Source organism: Rosa rugosa, chromosome 4 (genome assembly GCF_958449725.1).
Source record: "Rosa rugosa chromosome 4, drRosRugo1.1, whole genome shotgun sequence".
In the NCBI taxonomy this organism is placed as follows: domain Eukaryota; kingdom Viridiplantae; phylum Streptophyta; class Magnoliopsida; order Rosales; family Rosaceae; genus Rosa; species Rosa rugosa.
Window position 1 is genome coordinate 31,082,292 of NC_084823.1, and position 17,882 is coordinate 31,100,173.

The 17,882-nt window shown below is 35.9% G+C and overlaps 1 protein-coding gene across 1 annotated transcript; it reads left to right on the forward strand.

The window, feature by feature from the left end:
- Positions 1-731: 731 nt before the first annotated feature.
- LOC133743216 (uncharacterized) lies at positions 732-16,052 on the forward strand. Its single transcript, XM_062171082.1, has 39 exons — positions 732-907; positions 1,159-1,217; positions 1,650-1,743; positions 1,866-1,973; positions 2,121-2,237; positions 2,702-2,852; positions 3,334-3,581; positions 3,694-3,885; positions 4,535-4,611; positions 4,717-4,834; positions 5,254-5,337; positions 5,619-5,714; positions 5,883-5,984; positions 6,508-6,576; positions 7,300-7,395; positions 7,514-7,621; positions 7,743-7,856; positions 7,998-8,081; positions 8,208-8,336; positions 8,549-8,747; positions 8,860-9,000; positions 9,164-9,207; positions 9,537-9,620; positions 9,727-9,795; positions 9,883-9,959; positions 10,559-10,628; positions 11,950-12,099; positions 12,615-12,680; positions 12,768-12,912; positions 13,010-13,074; positions 13,226-13,291; positions 13,840-13,933; positions 14,182-14,218; positions 14,353-14,410; positions 14,493-14,603; positions 14,954-15,021; positions 15,434-15,500; positions 15,587-15,655; positions 15,794-16,052. The coding sequence occupies exons 1-39, from the start codon at positions 860-862 to the stop codon at positions 15,878-15,880; spliced, it is 3,861 nt and encodes a 1,286-aa protein (XP_062027066.1). The 5' UTR covers positions 732-859; the 3' UTR covers positions 15,881-16,052.
- The last annotated feature ends 1,830 nt before the right edge of the window (positions 16,053-17,882 follow it).

A 17,882-nucleotide genomic window follows, 5' to 3' on the forward strand; every position in this document is an offset into this window, starting at 1 on the left:
TTAAACATGACACTTGAAAATATAGTGCAATTTGGCACTTACTGGGGGAAAAAACCAAATGCCAAAAGTAAAACATCACACTTACATCATGCGTCTCTATCACTTAACAACCGCACTCAATGCCAAACATAGACACATGTTCTACATTTGTGGAATTTCGATACTCTTCCAAAATCCAAACCAACTCTTTCTACCACTACTGCTCAAGATTGTGCTTATTTCCAAATCCCACATAATTCCAAATCACTGGCACAGTCCCCTAATCCCACCACCTTACCAACAACCATATTTACCCTAAAACCACATCATTTTTTCTCAACAAACTCTAAACACTCAAAACGTCACTAACCATAATAATTAATTGTGTTATTCTAGAGTATTACGTATACATATATCCTGACGATTAAGACACTAAAACAGACGTGCAGATTTTCTCTACTAAATGTGACAAAGCGGAAATTTACCAGGGAAACCACCCTTTGTATTTGAGGATGAATTTACAGAAACACCCTCGCACCATCCCTTCACTGTGTGACTACTGCTCAGCTCAGGTCTGAAAAGGCTGAAAAAAAAACCCATAATAAAAACAATTCCAGACGCTCCGACAAAACCAACCGAAAGCAAGGGCAGAATCGTAAAATAACCACCACCCTCTCTGTGGCCCTCGTACAATTGCCAGCGCCAGGAGGACGCTGAGACTCAGTAACTATAAATACGCACTCTTTGACTCTCCTCTCCTACTCTCTCCCCCACTTTCACACACAGCACCATAAAAACACTGGTGAATCGTCGCCCTTCTTCTTCCTCTTCCTTCGCTTCGCTTCGCTTCAGACGCTGGAGCTCTCACGCGGAGACGACAATGGCGCTTCTCCGCCTACGGCTTGTCGTATTCCTCTCTCTCTTCCAGGCACGAACTTCGGTGCTCTCTTTTTTTTCCGTCTTCAATTCCCGGATTTTAATGCGGCTTTGACGCTGAAGCACCACAGAAAAGCTTCCTTGTTTGTTTTCGTTGCTGAAGAAAACGGAAAATGAATTCGAGCTCAATTTCCGGCTTTATACTCGAAATTATTATCATGATCGCAGTTGATTTCGGTTTGATTATTTTTGGTGATCGCTCTGTTTAGCTCAATTGAATCATTTTTATGCTCATATGTTCAGGTGTTATGGATTCTGCCTCTGGCATTTGCTCAGAGTTCTATGAAGTCCAATGCTACTAGGTGAGGGCTTCCTTTAAATTTTTGGCTACTAGAACAACTCTGAAAGTTAATTACTTTTTTTAGTTATTTAAATATTTTTTTTTATACTTTTCACTTTATGAGCTAATTGATGCACATGTTGTTCTTAGTTGAAACACTGACATACTCTGCTTATGATGTGCTGCTGATGTGGCTGTGCATGCGGTGTCCCTATGATTCTGTTGCTTTTCATTTTAAAAAAAAACTTTTTATTTTTATTGTTTTTTTATTATTAATGCCTGGAATTCGAATTTTGAAGTAGCGATTTTGAGTTGCTGATATTGCTAATGAATATAATACCTTGAAAATGTGTGCTTGCTTTTTTTTTTTCTCATTCTGCATATACTGTAGTTGACGAAACAAGTAGAGTTTTTCTCGTCTTACGTATTTTTTTTTTCTTTTGTTTATGGAAAGGCATTCTGAAGAATATTGTGCTATGTATGACATTTGTGGTAAACGTACTGATGGAAAAGTATTGAACTGTCCGTACGGTTCTCCATCTGTAAAGGTACATTGCAGAAGCTGTTCTTTTATGATTGATTGAGTACTTTGAGATTTACCCTGTCTATCAGACTGAAGATCTCTTAAGGTTTTTAGTTACACATTGATCACATAATTCATGTCTTCCAGCCAAGTGACTTACTTTCATCTAAGATCCAAAGTTTGTGTCCAACAATTACTGGAAATGTCTGTTGTACAGCAGCTCAATTTGACACATTACGGACATCGGTTCAGCAAGTAAGTATTTCACTGTTTAGAGTTGACACTATGCTAAGTTGCCAACAAACCAGAGTCATTCATTCTGCTGTTGGAAGGCTTATCACCTTCACCCAAATTATATCATGTACATATACATATATATTAACTTGTGTACTATTTTCGCAGGCAATTCCCTTTCTTGTAGGATGTCCAGCATGCTTAAGAAACTTTTTGAACCTCTTCTGTGAGCTTACCTGCTCTCCAAATCAGAGTTTATTTATCAATGTGACTTCTGTAAACAAGGTTAGGAAACCCTGATCACATCTCCTGGTTATGTTATTATGGTTTTTATTTTTTTATTTTTTATTTATTTTTAAATTTCATATTCCCACGCCATCATACCACTCCAATCTAATTTTTAATTACTATTGATAGCATCTATATACCTGAACTCAAGTGCAGCAAGAAACATTTATTCGTTTGATTACAAAACTTCTGTCCACCAGTATATGATCATTGGTTATTGTTAAGATTGTGAGTTAATCTGTGGACACCTTGTCCCCTTCTTCATATTTACTATATATATATATATATATATTTTTTTTTTTTTTTAGGATGTCTGTCATGTAACACAGGCCTTTACTAGAAATGTTGGTCTTTCTTAACATTTTGAATTTAACAGTGTTATTATGATTATAAGTCTTCTAGGAGAGAGTCAATACTGTGCATGTAGAAGAGTATAAAGTTATATTCTTATTGCTTTTCAGGTAAATAACAATATGACCGTTGGAGGGATTGATTATTACATAAGTGATGCTTTTGGTGAGGGGTTGTATGACTCCTGCAAGGATGTCAAGTTTGGTACCATGAATTCTCGAGCTATGGAATTCATTGGTGCTGGTGCCCAAAATTTTAAAGGTAAACTTGCATTCTGAAAAGTGAAAATTGCAATTCTCTCTCTCTCTCTCTCTCTCTCTCTGTCCTTCTCTCTCTCTCTCTCACACACACACACACGCGCGTATGATTTTACCCTTCGTGAAGGATTATGATGGAAACAGAAGCATATATTATTGCTTTGAATCAATACTCATGGCTATTTTGCAATAGCTGATGGATGTCAATTGGCAACATGAAAACACCATATCATCTCATTTATTATACGTTGGCTTCTTTGCCTCTTGGTTTGGCTAGCATGAGCAGGTGGATGCTTGGCCATTGAATCCCAAAGCCGAGACTGGAGATTCCTAATTGTTGTTCCATGTTCTAGACCTTCAAGAACTCTTGCTATTTACATTGTGCAGTGGAGATCTTCTGTTGTCATTTACAATCAAGTGCTTGTTTCTTATTTTTCTCATTTGATGCTGTTTAATAACTTGTATTTCTTTATTGATCATTGCAGAGTGGTTTACTTTTATCGGTAGACAAGCAGCTCCTAATCTGCCAGGTTCTCCATATGCCATTAGATTCCGGTCAAATGCTACTGGCTCATCCGAGATGATACCTATGAATGTATCTACTTATTCTTGTGGTGATAATTCACTGGGCTGTTCCTGTGGTGATTGCCCGTCATCCACAGTTTGTTCTAACACAGCTGTTCCAGTTTCCCTCAAAAAAGGGTCATGTACAGTGAAAATTGGTTCTATTAAGGTGAGAGAGCATCTTGTAGAATATTTTGAACTCTTGGTACCATAGAAGAACATTGTCAAACTACATACTATAGATGCATCATTTATGTACTTTCCTTGTGTGACAATTGCAGGCAAAATGTATTGACCTTGCTGTCGCCGTTCTATATATCGTACTGGTTTCTGTGTTTTTTGGGTGGGGTTTGTTTAATCGGACTAGGAAGCAAACCCCGGCTTCTAGGAAAAAACCGTTGTGGAATAATGTAATGGATGATGGCGAAGTTCAGTCTATAAGCAGGGAGAAGAATGAGAATCCTCCAATGCAGGTGCAAACCAATTTTCCACCCTTTCCAATGCATATATGTACATGTGCGTGTTCTGAATTCTATAATTTATGTGTATGGGTGACAAGTTCATCATTTCACACTTATATACGATTTGTATGGTGCATTTAGCCATATGCCATTTCTATCGGCTGCATCTTATCCCGCTGCAAGGTTTTATGGATGAGATGGCATTCCTGAACTCATCTGTCTCACTCTCGGAGCTCTGCATACTGACTTTGCCTAATATGCAGAATTCTGTTGTCAATTTTATGTCGAGTTTCAGATTTTCTTGTCTAATTATGAAGAATTTTGAGCTATTCACATAACTGGGATATGACTAGGGAATTTTCTTGTCTTCAGTTTAGCTTACTTCTTTACCAAACTGGAATATCCTGTTTAACTGAGTTTCTTCTACTTTATTTTTTCCCCTTTCTATTTCTGCATAATTCTTGACCACCCCAGTAAAAAATTGTCTAAAATCTATGGTCAATTCTAGTGGTATTGTCATCCTCTTTAGCTTTCTGCAGTCTAATCACATCATGAACTTCTTTTCTGTACTTGTGCTCAATTATTTGACTTGCATACTCTTTAGCTCTCTGTAGGTTGCTCTTATCTTAACTTTCTTTAGACTGAAATTGTTGATGACTAGGTTCTTGAAGATCCTCCCCACATGAGAAGCAGTGTCCAACTTTCAATTGTGCAAGGATACATGTCAAAATTTTATAGGTGACTGGTCATGCCATTATTGCTTGTAGAATTATTGATAAAATCCAGCTATTGTCAGTTAATGCAGAATGGGTTTTAACTTATAAATAACAATTTGATGCCCAGGGGATATGGGAAGTGGGTTGCTAGAAATCCAATCACAGTGTTGGGTTCATCGTCTGCTATAGTTCTTCTACTTTGTCTTGGTCTTGTCCGTTTCAAGGTGGAAACAAGGCCTGAGAAGGTTCGTTTGGCATTTGAAGAGTTCTCTTAAGTTATGTAGCATTGTACGAGCGTTTATAATGGTGATTTGTGCTTGAATGCACTACTGTGAGAAAAAAATTTAGTCATCTTGGTTATTTATTAATAGCTTTACTCGCCCTCAAGGAACTATGCCTGAATGTGGAATTGTAGAATGGAACATGTCTGCAAAACTAATGAAGATGATCAGTTTCAAATCATGTGAAGATAGTTTTCAATTCATTTGTTGGCTATAGTGAACACTCCAAAATGGTTTCCGTAGTTGGCATTTAGCTTTCCAAACTCTTGTATGCGTGTTGCAGTTTTTGAAGCTACTAGAAAGTACAAGGTTGCATTTCATGTAATTGTAGGTTTTCATCAGACTTTTACATCTGTTTAACTTATGTTTATGTACTGTATCAGCTATGGGTAGGGCCAGGGAGTAAAGCAGCAGAGGAGAAGCAATTTTTTGATAGTCACCTAGCCCCTTTTTACAGAATTGAGCAGGTTCAATGTTGTTGCACTCTCTTCGTATCGTTTTATGAGATGTTGTGCTTTGGAAGATGGTGTTTTGCATGCATGTTAACTGATATAGCTAATATAATTGGAAGGTAAAAGAAGCATAGAGTCAACAGCTGCATCATCATAATTTACAATTATTACTTATTGTTGGCATGAGAAGTCCTCTGTAGCAGAAGTGAAATTATTGGTGCTTTGTGATTCGGTGAGACAATATCATCTGGCTCTAAATCTTTACAGAAACTTATGTCACCTCGTATTTTTCGCAGCTTATATTAGCAACAATACCAGATGCCAAGCATGGTAAGTCACCTAGTATTGTGACGGAGGACAACATCAAGTTACTTTTTGAGATACAAAAAAAGGTATTTGTTCTTTCTAGAAGTGTTGCAATTGAGAACCATTTATTACCGTTGGATAGGCTGTATGAGATGAATATATCTTGTTGTGTATTCTGTTCTATTGCTTTTTGTCTTTTCTGCATTTGATGTGCAACAAAAATATTTCTAATCTTTATCACCCATCTCTGGCAGGTTGACGGAATTAAAGCAAATTATTCTGGGTCAATGATATCTCTTGCTGATATCTGCATGAAGCCACTAGACCAAGATTGCGCCAGTCAAAGTGTCATACAGGTAGAACTCTGTTTATGGTCTTCATTTGGATGACCAATTTTTCATCTATGTTAAATTTAAAAACTCAAACTTGCAAGTTTTCTTACTTTTATTTAAATGTGAATCACAGTTGGAAAATCTTTAGGTGCTTTTAAGTACACATAAGTATTTTAAAGCCTCAAGGAATAACCCATCTTTAGTCTTCAAACCACATCTTTTCTCCAATGTCATATCCATGTAAACAAAAATAACTATGTTTCTAGGATACCCTATTTTTATGTGAACCTGCTCCTAAACTTCTTCTAAAGTAGCCTTGTTGTTTGTTGTATGCATTGTGCCCTTGATTGGCATGCATTTGCATTGATAATGTCTGTTTCCCTTTTGTTAAGAGTTTATATCAAGAATTTCTTCATTTTAATTCAAATTATTGCATCTTGATAGGAATTTACACTTTCTTAATCTGTGTTGAATTTTGGCCCTAGATGGTGCACCTATGTTTGAAATTGTGCCTAACATTCTCCTTTCATTATCTTCATGGTACCAGTATTTCAAATTGGATCCTGAAAATTTTGACAATTATGGTGGGATTGAACACCTAACGTATTGTTTTGAGGTACATTCTTAATCCCCATCTGCATATTATCTGAAGTGTGAATCTACTGTTTTTTTTTTTTTTGAAATGAGAATCTACTGTTTTTTCCTCTGTAGTTTGATATTGAACACTTGCAAAAGCTTTACTCAATATTTTTTTGCTTTTTGCGGGGCTGCCATTTTTGGTGTAAGCTACTAGTGGAGTACATTATATCAAATTGAATATCAAATATCATCAGGGATAAAACTTGTGCCTGCAATATAATTGTTTTACTGTTCATAGTAGAGTTCCAGGATGATAGATAAAGGAATTGGATAGTGGTGCGTTTCTACTAGTCCTGCCTTATCTATAATACATAGTTACCTAAAGATTGGGACTATGATTTAATCGTTTGTAATTTCATTTAAAGCTGAGTTGAGGATACTGGTACATCTGTTACTGCTCTTACTGTTTGTCTAGAATATGTTCATTTGCTATCAGTCGTATGCTTGACCTGTACTGTCTAGTTTCTCATAAATTTTCAGAAAAATAAGAAAGCAGAGATAATTCTGGCCATATATTCCTTTTTCTAGATAGGCCAATCATCTGGTGTGATGATCAGCCACGGCTTAAAATGCTTAGATTTCTCTGCAGCTTGTTCTATATACAGTTTGCTTGCTTGTTTTTTGTTCTTTCAATTTTCTCAAAAGAAGTATGGTGATATTCTTGACAAGGCAATTGACATTTTTGTTCTGTCACTTCAAGCACTATTCCTCTGCTGACAAATGTATGAGTGCATATAAAGCTCCTCTTGATCCCAGCACTGCTTTAGGTGGTTTCTCTGGGAAAAACTATTCCGAGGTAATGATTTTATCCTTTTTTTTTTTTCCTGAACTTGAGTCTATTTTAATTCATTTCAAGTTGAAAGCAAGATTGAGTCTTGGAGTCTTTGATAACCATTTTGATATTTCCAAAACAGGCATCAGCATTTATAATAACTTATCCTGTAAACAATGCTATTAATAAAGAGGGGAATGAAACTGAAAGAGCAGTGGCATGGGAGAAGGCCTTTATTGAGTTGGCAAAGGTTTACTTCTCTGTCATTCAGTTATAGTTTAGCTTTGTGTAATTGTTTTTTCCTGCTTATTCAGTATGAAAATGGACAATTTATTGTTTTGAAGTCTAAGATTTGTATTGCATTTGTATAGGCTGAGCTGTTGCAAATGGTGCAATCTAAAAACTTAACACTATCTTTCTCATCGGAGAGTTCCGTTGAAGAAGAACTTAAGAGAGAAAGCACTGCAGATGCTATTACAATATTGGTGCGTGGTTTCTCTGTTTCATGTTGGGTTGCTTTTTCCTTTTACACTAAAAGATCTGACATTCTGTAATTCATGAATACTGTTCTTGATGTAATATCGTGGACTGTTTCTGATTTGTTGTGGTTTCCTATATCATTGCAGATAAGCTATCTTGTGATGTTCGCTTATATTTCTCTTACTTTGGGTGACTCTCCTCGTTTGTCTTCCTTTTACATTTCATCGAAGGTATTTCACTTAGTTTCAGTGCGTTTCGGTGGACTGGAAAATTGCATTTTATTTTTGCGATAGTTCTCTAGGTTGACAATTGGCACATTACTTATATCATTATACTTTCTTATGGTTGAATGCTAGGTATTGCTAGGTCTCTCTGGAGTTGTTCTTGTCATGCTTTCCGTTCTTGGATCAGTGGGATTTTTCAGTGCCATTGGAGTTAAATCTACCCTTATTATTATGGAAGTCATCCCATTTCTTGTTCTAGCTGTAAGTTCCTCGAACAGTGTATATACCTCTGATGGCATGAATTTATGTATATGATTACCATGTATTGAAGCTTGAATACATGCTTTAGTTACATGGTAGTCAAATACATGAATTTGGAATTTGAAATTATGGTTTTCCAAATTATGTGTAACAAAATATCTCTCATAGATTTAGTTGTAGCTTATAGTATTCTGCACTATCTCATCTTATAGGTTGGGGTAGATAATATGTGTATACTGGTTCATGCTGTCAAACGGCAACCATTGACGTTACCTTTAGAAGGGCGAATAAGCAATGCACTTGTGGAAGTTGGACCATCCATAACTCTTGCTAGTCTATCAGAAGTTTTAGCATTTGCGGTTGGCAGCTTTATTCCTATGCCAGCTTGTCGTGTGTTCTCCATGTTTGCTGGTCAGACATTTTTATCTATTATGATTTTTGTTGAAATATTTCTATATTTTGTTTTTGTTTTCCTTATCTCAGGCCTATTCTTCAGACTTAATCTTTTACATTCACTCTGCAGCACTAGCTGTTCTTTTGGACTTCCTCCTTCAAGTTACTGCTTTTGTAGCTCTGATTGTTCTTGATTTTCGCCGAACTGAGGATAATAGGGTTGATTGTTTCCCATGTTTGAAAGTTTCATCATATACCAACTCTGATAAAGGTATCAGAATTGTTTTATCACATACATCTGATTGATACATTATCCTTATTGCTCGTGCTGTATAAGACTCTAAACGTCATACTGTTTGTTGTTGTTGTTTGTTTTGTAAAAAAATTTGTTAAATTAAATTGTCTGATCTGAATCTGAATGCTGTCTTATCTAGGCATTGAAGAAAGAAAACCCGGTTTGCTGGCACGCTATATGAAGGTGATTGTTTCTTCTGATTAAGTCATTTGTTAGAGCAGTGTATTATAACTTGAGACCAGTTAACTATCTTGGTAAATAGTCTGAAAGGAATGAATTAATGCAATCTGGAACTACCAGGGTAGCCATAAATTGCGATCATTTTTAGGTTTAAATTTTAGAACACAAGTTACTACAATGCTACCGCATGCTGCCTTAGCATTTAAATGATTTTTCGTTTTTATTTAAAGGTTCTGTGAGTTAATTTTTTCTCTATGATTAGCAAAGACTTTTTCATGGTAAACTGCTTACATAAATTTCTAACTGTGTTGGGTTTTCTTTTGCTTTTTCAGGAAATCCATGCTCCCATTCTAAGTGTTTGGGTTGTTAAGATAGTTGTCATTTCCATTTTTGTTGCGTTTTCACTGGCTAGCATTGTGAGTTCTGAGTTTTCCTCTATCTTATCTGATTATGTAAATCTCCATGTTGCTGTTTTTTCTTATACATTTATTGAGTTAAGTTTTGAGTGTTCAAACCTTCTAGGCGTTGTGCACCAGAATTCAGCCTGGTTTGGAACAAAAAATTGTTCTTCCCCAAGATTCCTATCTTCAGGTCTGTATGTCAGTTACCTATGGAGCATATATGTTATCGATTATTCTGGGTCAGGTCTGATATAAGACTTCATTTTATATATTCCAGGGTTATTTCAATAATATATCAGAGTATCTCCGAATTGGACCCCCACTATATTTTGTTGTGAAGAACTACAACTATAGGTACCTCACTGTCATTCATATTTTCTCTTTCTTTGATGTAGCCCCTTTTCTTTTATTATGCCTTTTCAAATGTTTTGTCTTGAGGTACCTCTAAGACTCAGTTTTTTTATTAAGTGCAAATAATGTGTGTGTGTTACTTTTGGTGTTTCTGATTTTCAAGACATGGTGTTTTTCTGAAACATGTCCCTCAAGAACTAGATAATGCATATAATAGACCTTATCATGGGTTCTTGAGATTGCTGCTCGTAGTTTGGACAAAGTTAGTACTTCAGTACACATCACATATAAGCATTGAAAATTTTACCTTCCAATGTATGTTGTGCTTTGGATTTTGTTTGCCTTTTTCATGTCAAAGTCTAACGATGGTCATCTGGAATCAAACTGAGTTTTTCCTAAAATAATTGGCATCATATGGATTTTTGGTTTAGATAATATCTACTTACAGTCATGAAATTTACCTTACATTCTATAATTCCTTTGTTAATAGTGTGAAGGTTCATAAATATATTAGTTTTGGTATTTGTTTTATGTACACCACCTATCTTAATGCTTCCATCATTTGAAAATGTTCTCCCTGCTGATGTTCCTCGGCACCTCAGTTCAGAATCAAGACATACAAACCAATTGTGCTCCATTAGCCAATGCGATTCAGATTCTCTTTTGAATGAGGTAAGACCTAAGTCCATTTTTCTTTGATGAAAGGTTTAGTCTTAGCTTTCAGGCACTGTTCAATTGGATCTGATAACCATAGCACATCATAATGTTTCTTTGTTTTGAAGCATCTTTCTTACTTGAGGTGGTTGCATTTTGTCATTGTGTTAAACTGACTTAAGAACTAGTAACAAAAGTATTTGGGCTTCATTTGTTTGTAATTATATACAGTGTTTAATGAAATATGTAATGTTGTTTAGGTTGTAGTTTTAATATGTTAGTTATGTGTTCTCTTTTCTATGGACCGTGACTTTGGAATTTATGTCTGTTGAGTCTTTAATTAACAACCCACGCTACTGAATTTGCAATATGAAAAGGGATAAGGTAAGAAGTAAGAACACTCCGTATTTTTCCATCCATAACCTTCACTTCTCTGTCTATTAGGAGATTCGCCAATCAAATTACTGGCCCAACTTCCCAAGATTATATAAACCTAGTTCAAGATGCACCATGCAAAATAAATGCAAAGCAATCAGAAAGGCAATTGTTACCACAAATGGCTATATTTACGGGTGATGACTACAATGACCTTCATTATGATTAAGAAGAAATAGGTTCTTCCTCACACTATGTAATCTCTCACTTCTCTCAACCCTTCTTCATAGAGAATCCCTATTACATGCAAAGCTCAGTCTCTCAACTTACCAGGCCTTTTTTCTCTATTGATTACGTTTTGACCTAAAAAGATATAAAACTACCTTCCAGAGGTTAGTATCTCAAATAGTCATTTATAGGCTTCCTAAAATCCTAAATCGCATTGACATAGTCCTAATCCAGTTGGAGTAAATACCAAAGTGGACTGAAAATGCATCAAAATCTAATGATTCTTGCCGCCACACTGGAGCTCATGGAATCACTTTCTCATGATCCTCGAGCCGACTGCAACGTGCTCAAGCTTGGATAAATTTTCTTTTTGTCCTTTGAACAGGCAGCAGGGTGGTTCAGACTTCAGACAATAAGGGCCATATTTGTGTTGCATTTTTGTGATGCTTTTTTCAACCTGATTTGTGCCCTAATCTCCACACTATCTGTTTGTGGTTGCTTCTGTGGTCAATAAATATGTTGTGGCTTTTCTGTTCTATGCTTCTGCAGATGCATGAGTATCTTTACTTCCAAACTTGTGAGTTTGTATTCTCAGTCTGTTTTGTATGCACTTGAAATGTTCCTTTGTATGTATGTGTTTGAATTGTTGTTGTGCATGTATATGAATTTTCTTTTTGTGTGTATGCAAATGTAAACCGTCTTCTAAGTCTGTATAATTAGTCCTTTGCTTATGCAGATTGCAAGAGCATCCTTAATTCCAGAATCAAGTTACATTGCTAAGCCTGCTGCTTCATGGCTTGATGATTTTCTTGTGTGGATTTCCCCAGAAGCTTTTGGGTGCTGTCGGAAGTTCACAAATGCAACTTATTGTCCTCCTGATGATCAGGTAATGATACTCTGATTTTTTTGGTGTAGATGTGTAGTATAGTATGAAGTCAGGGTTAATGGTGATGATAAATTGTAGTTTTTAGTATAAATATGAAATCATGGTCTGGTTTTCCAAAAGAAAAAATCATGGTCTGATCTTTGGAATTTCTATTAGATCAAAACTTGCATTTTTCTCTTCATTTTTTTTTTTTTTGGAAATGTGGAACAGTATCGTGTTATTTTAGTTTAGCATATCAATCAACTGACCTTCTATTAGTAGTTAAATTATTCTGCCATGTCATTGGGACTTGTTCTTGTATATATATCCTTATTCTATATTTTATTTTTACTAATGATTAATATTACATATGCGTCTTGCATTAATTACATAGTTGCTTGCAAGAATAAATATTTAAAAAGGAGAGTAACTATACCATGCTGCTCCTGTCATCTTAGACATCCTGTATACCCCAGTTCATGTTGTTCTGTTAGGTATCTGTAATCTCATTGATACTAAAATTAACTTTCTGCCAGCCTCCTTGCTGTTCTTCCTCTGATGGTTCCTGTAGCCTGGGTGGAGTGTGCAAAGATTGTACCACGGTAATTGAAATGCACTGCACAATGGAAAATGCTCTAAGTGAATCTACCATCTGTATCATTTCTGATTTTTATTTTTGGAGTTGTCAGTGTTTTCGTCACTCGGATCTGCATAATGGTCGTCCATCGACCACACAATTTGAAGAAAAACTTCCATGGTTCCTCGATGCTCTGCCCTCTTCAGATTGTGCTAAAGGTGGCCATGGAGCTTACACTAGCAGTGTGGAATTGAAAGGTTTGTGAATTGGGTATTTTGCTTTATGATAACTTCCGAATTGATTTATTTAACAAAAAGATCTCATTGGCTTGCCATTTGATTTACTTATCATTAGGCTATGAAAGTGGCATTATTCAAGCGTCATCATTTCGTACATATCATACACCTCTCAACAAACAGGTATGGAGAGATCTATGATTAATAGAAACAAAATTTCAATCGTCTGTTTTTTTTTTGGCCTGTTATGTTTTATCAAATTGAGTTTTTTTTTTGGCATGTTATGTTTTATCAAATTGAGTCCCATAGTTTAATTGTTCTTAATTTGTTCTAGATTGACTATGTAAACTCAATGAGGGCTGCTCGAGAGCTCTGTTCTAGAGTTTCTGATTCTTTGAAGGTAAGATTTCAAAACTCCTTGCTGTGTTGATTGATATTTAACATGCCATTTTGATAACGTAAAGCAAGGAATACAAGTTTCAGCAAAATTTGTATTGCCATAAATGTAACGATGATGTATGTATTATATAATCATGCCTACATGTGGATGTGAATTGCTTGGCTCTTTTAACTAAAACCAATATTATTCTCTTGATGAACTGACCCATATGGAAAGTATGCACAGTGACTTCTTTTTGAGAAGTTTGAAAACAATATCCTTTTTTAAAGATTAACAGTGAGGGTACAACAGTCTCTTTTCATAGACGGTTCATTTCTCGCTTCTGGAAAGAGTATTTATACATCATTTTTGGTTATTTGACCGTCAAAGCTGGATCTTTCCACTTAATTTCGGTAGAATAGCCATTTTCTGTAAGCCACTGGTGCACAATTTTCATTGAGTTATCTAGTATGCAATAGTTGAGCCAGATTACTTAGAATCTAGTACTGGTTAGCCACTGGTGCTTCTGTTTGTATGTCTACTGAACTGATGTTTCTTTGTTGTTACAGATCGAGATATTCCCATATTCAGTGTTTTACATGTTCTTTGAGCAGTACCTTGATATTTGGAAAACAGCACTTATGAGCCTTTCTATAGCTATTGGTTAGTTATCTTTCGTTTGCAATGACAATTTAGATATGTGCTACATAATTAATATCTAAAACACTATACATGAGAACTCTAAAAAATCATTTTTCTTTAACTCAAACAAATGAATGTTCACAGAACTAAAATTTACCTCTCTTGCAGCCTGGAGTCTACCGTGAACTTGCATATAATTTTTTTTATATGTACATCTGATACAATATGGTTTTAGTGAAGAATAGTCTTGATATTTTATGTTTTACCAGGTGCTGTATTTATCGTTTGCCTAGTCATCACATGCAGGTCAGTGTTGATACTCTTAACCCGTAGTTTAATTGCAAGAAAAACTACTTGTGGTGTTCAGCTTTCTTAGTTAAGTAGATAGAGGTATTCCTTATGGATGGTATATTGACCCGTCTTCAAAATTTATTTTGTAGCTTGTGGAGTTCAGCAATTATCCTATTGGTGTTGGCAATGATTGTTGTAGATCTCATGGTGATCCTTCCTTCTTAAAATTTCTCTTCTAAGAATAAAAAACTTTTGTTAACATAAATGCTGACAAGACAACCTTCTACAGGGCGTGATGGCAATTCTTCACATTCAATTAAATGCAGTCTCTGTTGTTAACCTTGTTATGGCAGTGGGCATTTCTGTTGAGTTTTGTGTGCATATGACACATGCTTTCTCGGTCAGTGTTACTCTATTAAATATTTATGTTTACTGCTTGCTATTCCCTTCTTGAAGAAGGATTTGATATTGAAATGCGCTAGGTTCTGACCCTAGCCATTCCATTTCAAGATAAAGGGCAATTATGTGCCCATATTCTCGGTCAGTGAAGCTAGAGTTATGGAAGAGAAAAAAACAAAAACCAGATACTAATTTAAATTTAAAATGTAGTTCTTGCAAACACTGAAATGGCTTTAGATTGACATTTTTTTTTTTTGGGTGGTGGGAAGAGGTTAAATTGACTTTTGAGTTATTTTTAGTATTCATTGGTGCGTTTCATCTCCTAGTTTGTATTGAATATTTCTCGCACAGGTTAGCACAGGAGATAGAGATCAACGAACAAAGGAGGCTCTGGGTACAATGGGTGCATCTGTCTTCAGGTACCTTTGCTTTTGTTTTTCTTTGGTGGAGGATGGATTTTATTTGCGAAGAGCTGTTGTTCAGATCACTAAGCCATATGTATATATTATCTTGATGCAATTTTAACAGACTGCAAAAAGCTGATGTTCAGATCCCTAAGGCATATGCAAATTTGTTAAGTTTTCCTACGAAAACGCAGTATATAATCAATAGTTTCACTTCATACCTAGTTTCTGTGCTTAAAGATATTGCTTAAAGATATTGACCATGTGTTGTAAATACATATTTCAACTGTCGTGGTTGCTGCACAAAAGTTCCTGCTTCTTTCCTTATGCTTCTCTTAGACCATCTGTAGTGTTTAAGATGTATAACTTTCTCTGACTTTACATTGCCATTTCTGTATGATTGTCTAACAAAATTATGCTTTTGCAGTGGAATCACACTCACGAAGTTAGTTGGGGTTATTGTACTTTGTTTCTCGAGAACAGAAGTCTTTGTGGTACTAATTTTTTTAAGTATCGATATTCAGTTACACTGACCATTACTGTCTTCAGCCTTTCATAACTTTCATCGTTTGTTTTGCAGGTGTATTACTTTCAAATGTATCTAGCACTAGTTCTTCTTGGTTTCTTACATGGGCTTGTATTTTTGCCGGTAAGTAGTACATTTTTGCCAGCATGTCCTTGCCATCCTTGATGCAATTAAATCATTTAGTTTTCTGTAACAAATTCATGCACTCGTATTTTATTTCATTCCGCAAGTAACTAGTGCTTGACATCATTTTGATTGCAGGTGGTGTTGAGCATTTTTGGTCCCCCTTCGAGATGTGTGCTCAGGGAGCAGCAACAAGATCGGCCATCTGTACCATCACAACAATAAGAAGCTAGTTTGGTGACCACAACAGTTATTTTCGCAGGCGATAGTTCCTATCTCTTACAGCTCATCTTTTGTGTATGACCACAGTATGACAGATATCAAAGTAGCTCAACGTGTAAATTATATGCAACTCTGATAACAGAAGAAAGAAGAAATTTGGGAAATAGATAGTTTTTTTTTTTTTTTTTCTTTCGACAAAAGAAAGTGAGAGAAAAAAAACAACATTTTTTTTAAGTGCCAGCACGCCCATGTATGATCGATCGAGACACTCAAGATTAAAAAAGTTTGAGATTTAAAATAAAAACTCATTTTAAACTTGAAATCAAAACTCATTTTCACAATACTAAGGTTACCACGTATAGTTCTCATAAGCTGTCCGTAACAAGTTTACGATTCTCGGCCAGGTTATGTCAGCTGCAGTGGAGGTACCCAATCCCAGGTTTCGTCAAATTGATTGTAGATGGTTCAATTAATTCAGAATCTGATAGGTTTGGCAAGGAGCGGTCTGTAGAGATCACTATGGGGTGTGTTTGGGTATGCTTACTACGCCGGGGATTGGTTTCCCTAGTCCACAGACATGTGAGACCATGGCGCTTGTGAATGGACTCCATTTCTGTTTGCAGGCTGGGTTCTCACACTCGGAAGTGAAAGGGATGCACAAATGGTTTTCAAGGCATTGGCAGCTCTTGATGAGGATTTGAGTCCAGATGGTGAGTTGGTGAAGAAAGCAAAGTTTTCACTCGGTCTTTTTCAATCAGTTAGTTGGGGCTACGTCCCTAGAAACAGTAACAAAGCGACACATTGTGTCGCAAAATCGGCATTTTGGTTGAGGATGACGCCGGAGTGGCTCAGTCAAATTATAGTAGATGCGCAAAGTAGTTATGTTTTAAGTTTGTAATGGAGTGTGGTACTCTTTCTTGCCTGTTTTGGTGGGGTTTAAAGAGGTCATTATATAGTTTTTTATGCAAGTTTCTCAAGTTATGAATGAAATTTTCAATGATAAAAAAAATAATAATAAAATAAAAAAATAAATAAATCCCCTAGCCAAGGAAGACCAGGTGGTGAGAGAGTTGTTGATCTAGCCGAGAATCATTTGGTCTTCCGTATAAATATATAGTAAAATTTCATAAAAACTAATTATATTTCTGAATTTTAAAGTTCTAACGACCCTACGAAAAGATAATGAGAGACAATTTGCGATGCAATTGATAGGAAGATTTATTGACTATGAACTGGCTAGAGTACAAAATCCTGGTCGTTTATTTTAAAACTGCTGGGAGTTCTTGGCAATCAATCTCAGAACACAGTGAACTCTAGCTATAGCTATCTCCTCTATTCCTATGTAGGGGTCCGATTACTTCCACGGTAGGCAATAACCAACTTGACCTTGGTTATATTCCAAACACGGGCCTCTTTCATAGACATCCCAAAAGCATTCAGTGCAATGATCCCTGTTAGCAATGAAGATATCGACCCTTTTGAATTCATTCCCCCATTGAAAGCTACAAAAGAATAATGTCCTGCTATACACTATGCCTAAATCTGTCTTAAACTTGAATTGAAAGTCGTTATAAAACACAAGTTTTTGTTCACCGATGTCATCATCTTTCGATTTACAGTGGACGGTCAGGACCTCCTTGCTTTCCAAACGGTTGGTTACTCTAACGGTGGTGTCCTTTGGGCATCGAAATATTTTGCAAAACGTAAGAGCATGTGTGTGCTCAATGGTGGTTGTGAGGATGCAGAACAACAGCACAAGGGGAATCATAGTTTTCGATAGAGGACCCATTTTGCAAGTAGAACAAAAAATGATGATTGAAACGAACATACAATTTTCTGTTTTTATAATGCAAATCATGAGGTATGCAAATCCGATATACTTGCTCTTTTAGAAGACTTTGTGCACATATGGTAATACATGCAATTTCTTGGAATAAGAAAACTCATTAATCATTATCAAGAAAGGAAAATTGTAATACTAGGTTGTTTGCCATACAACAAATTT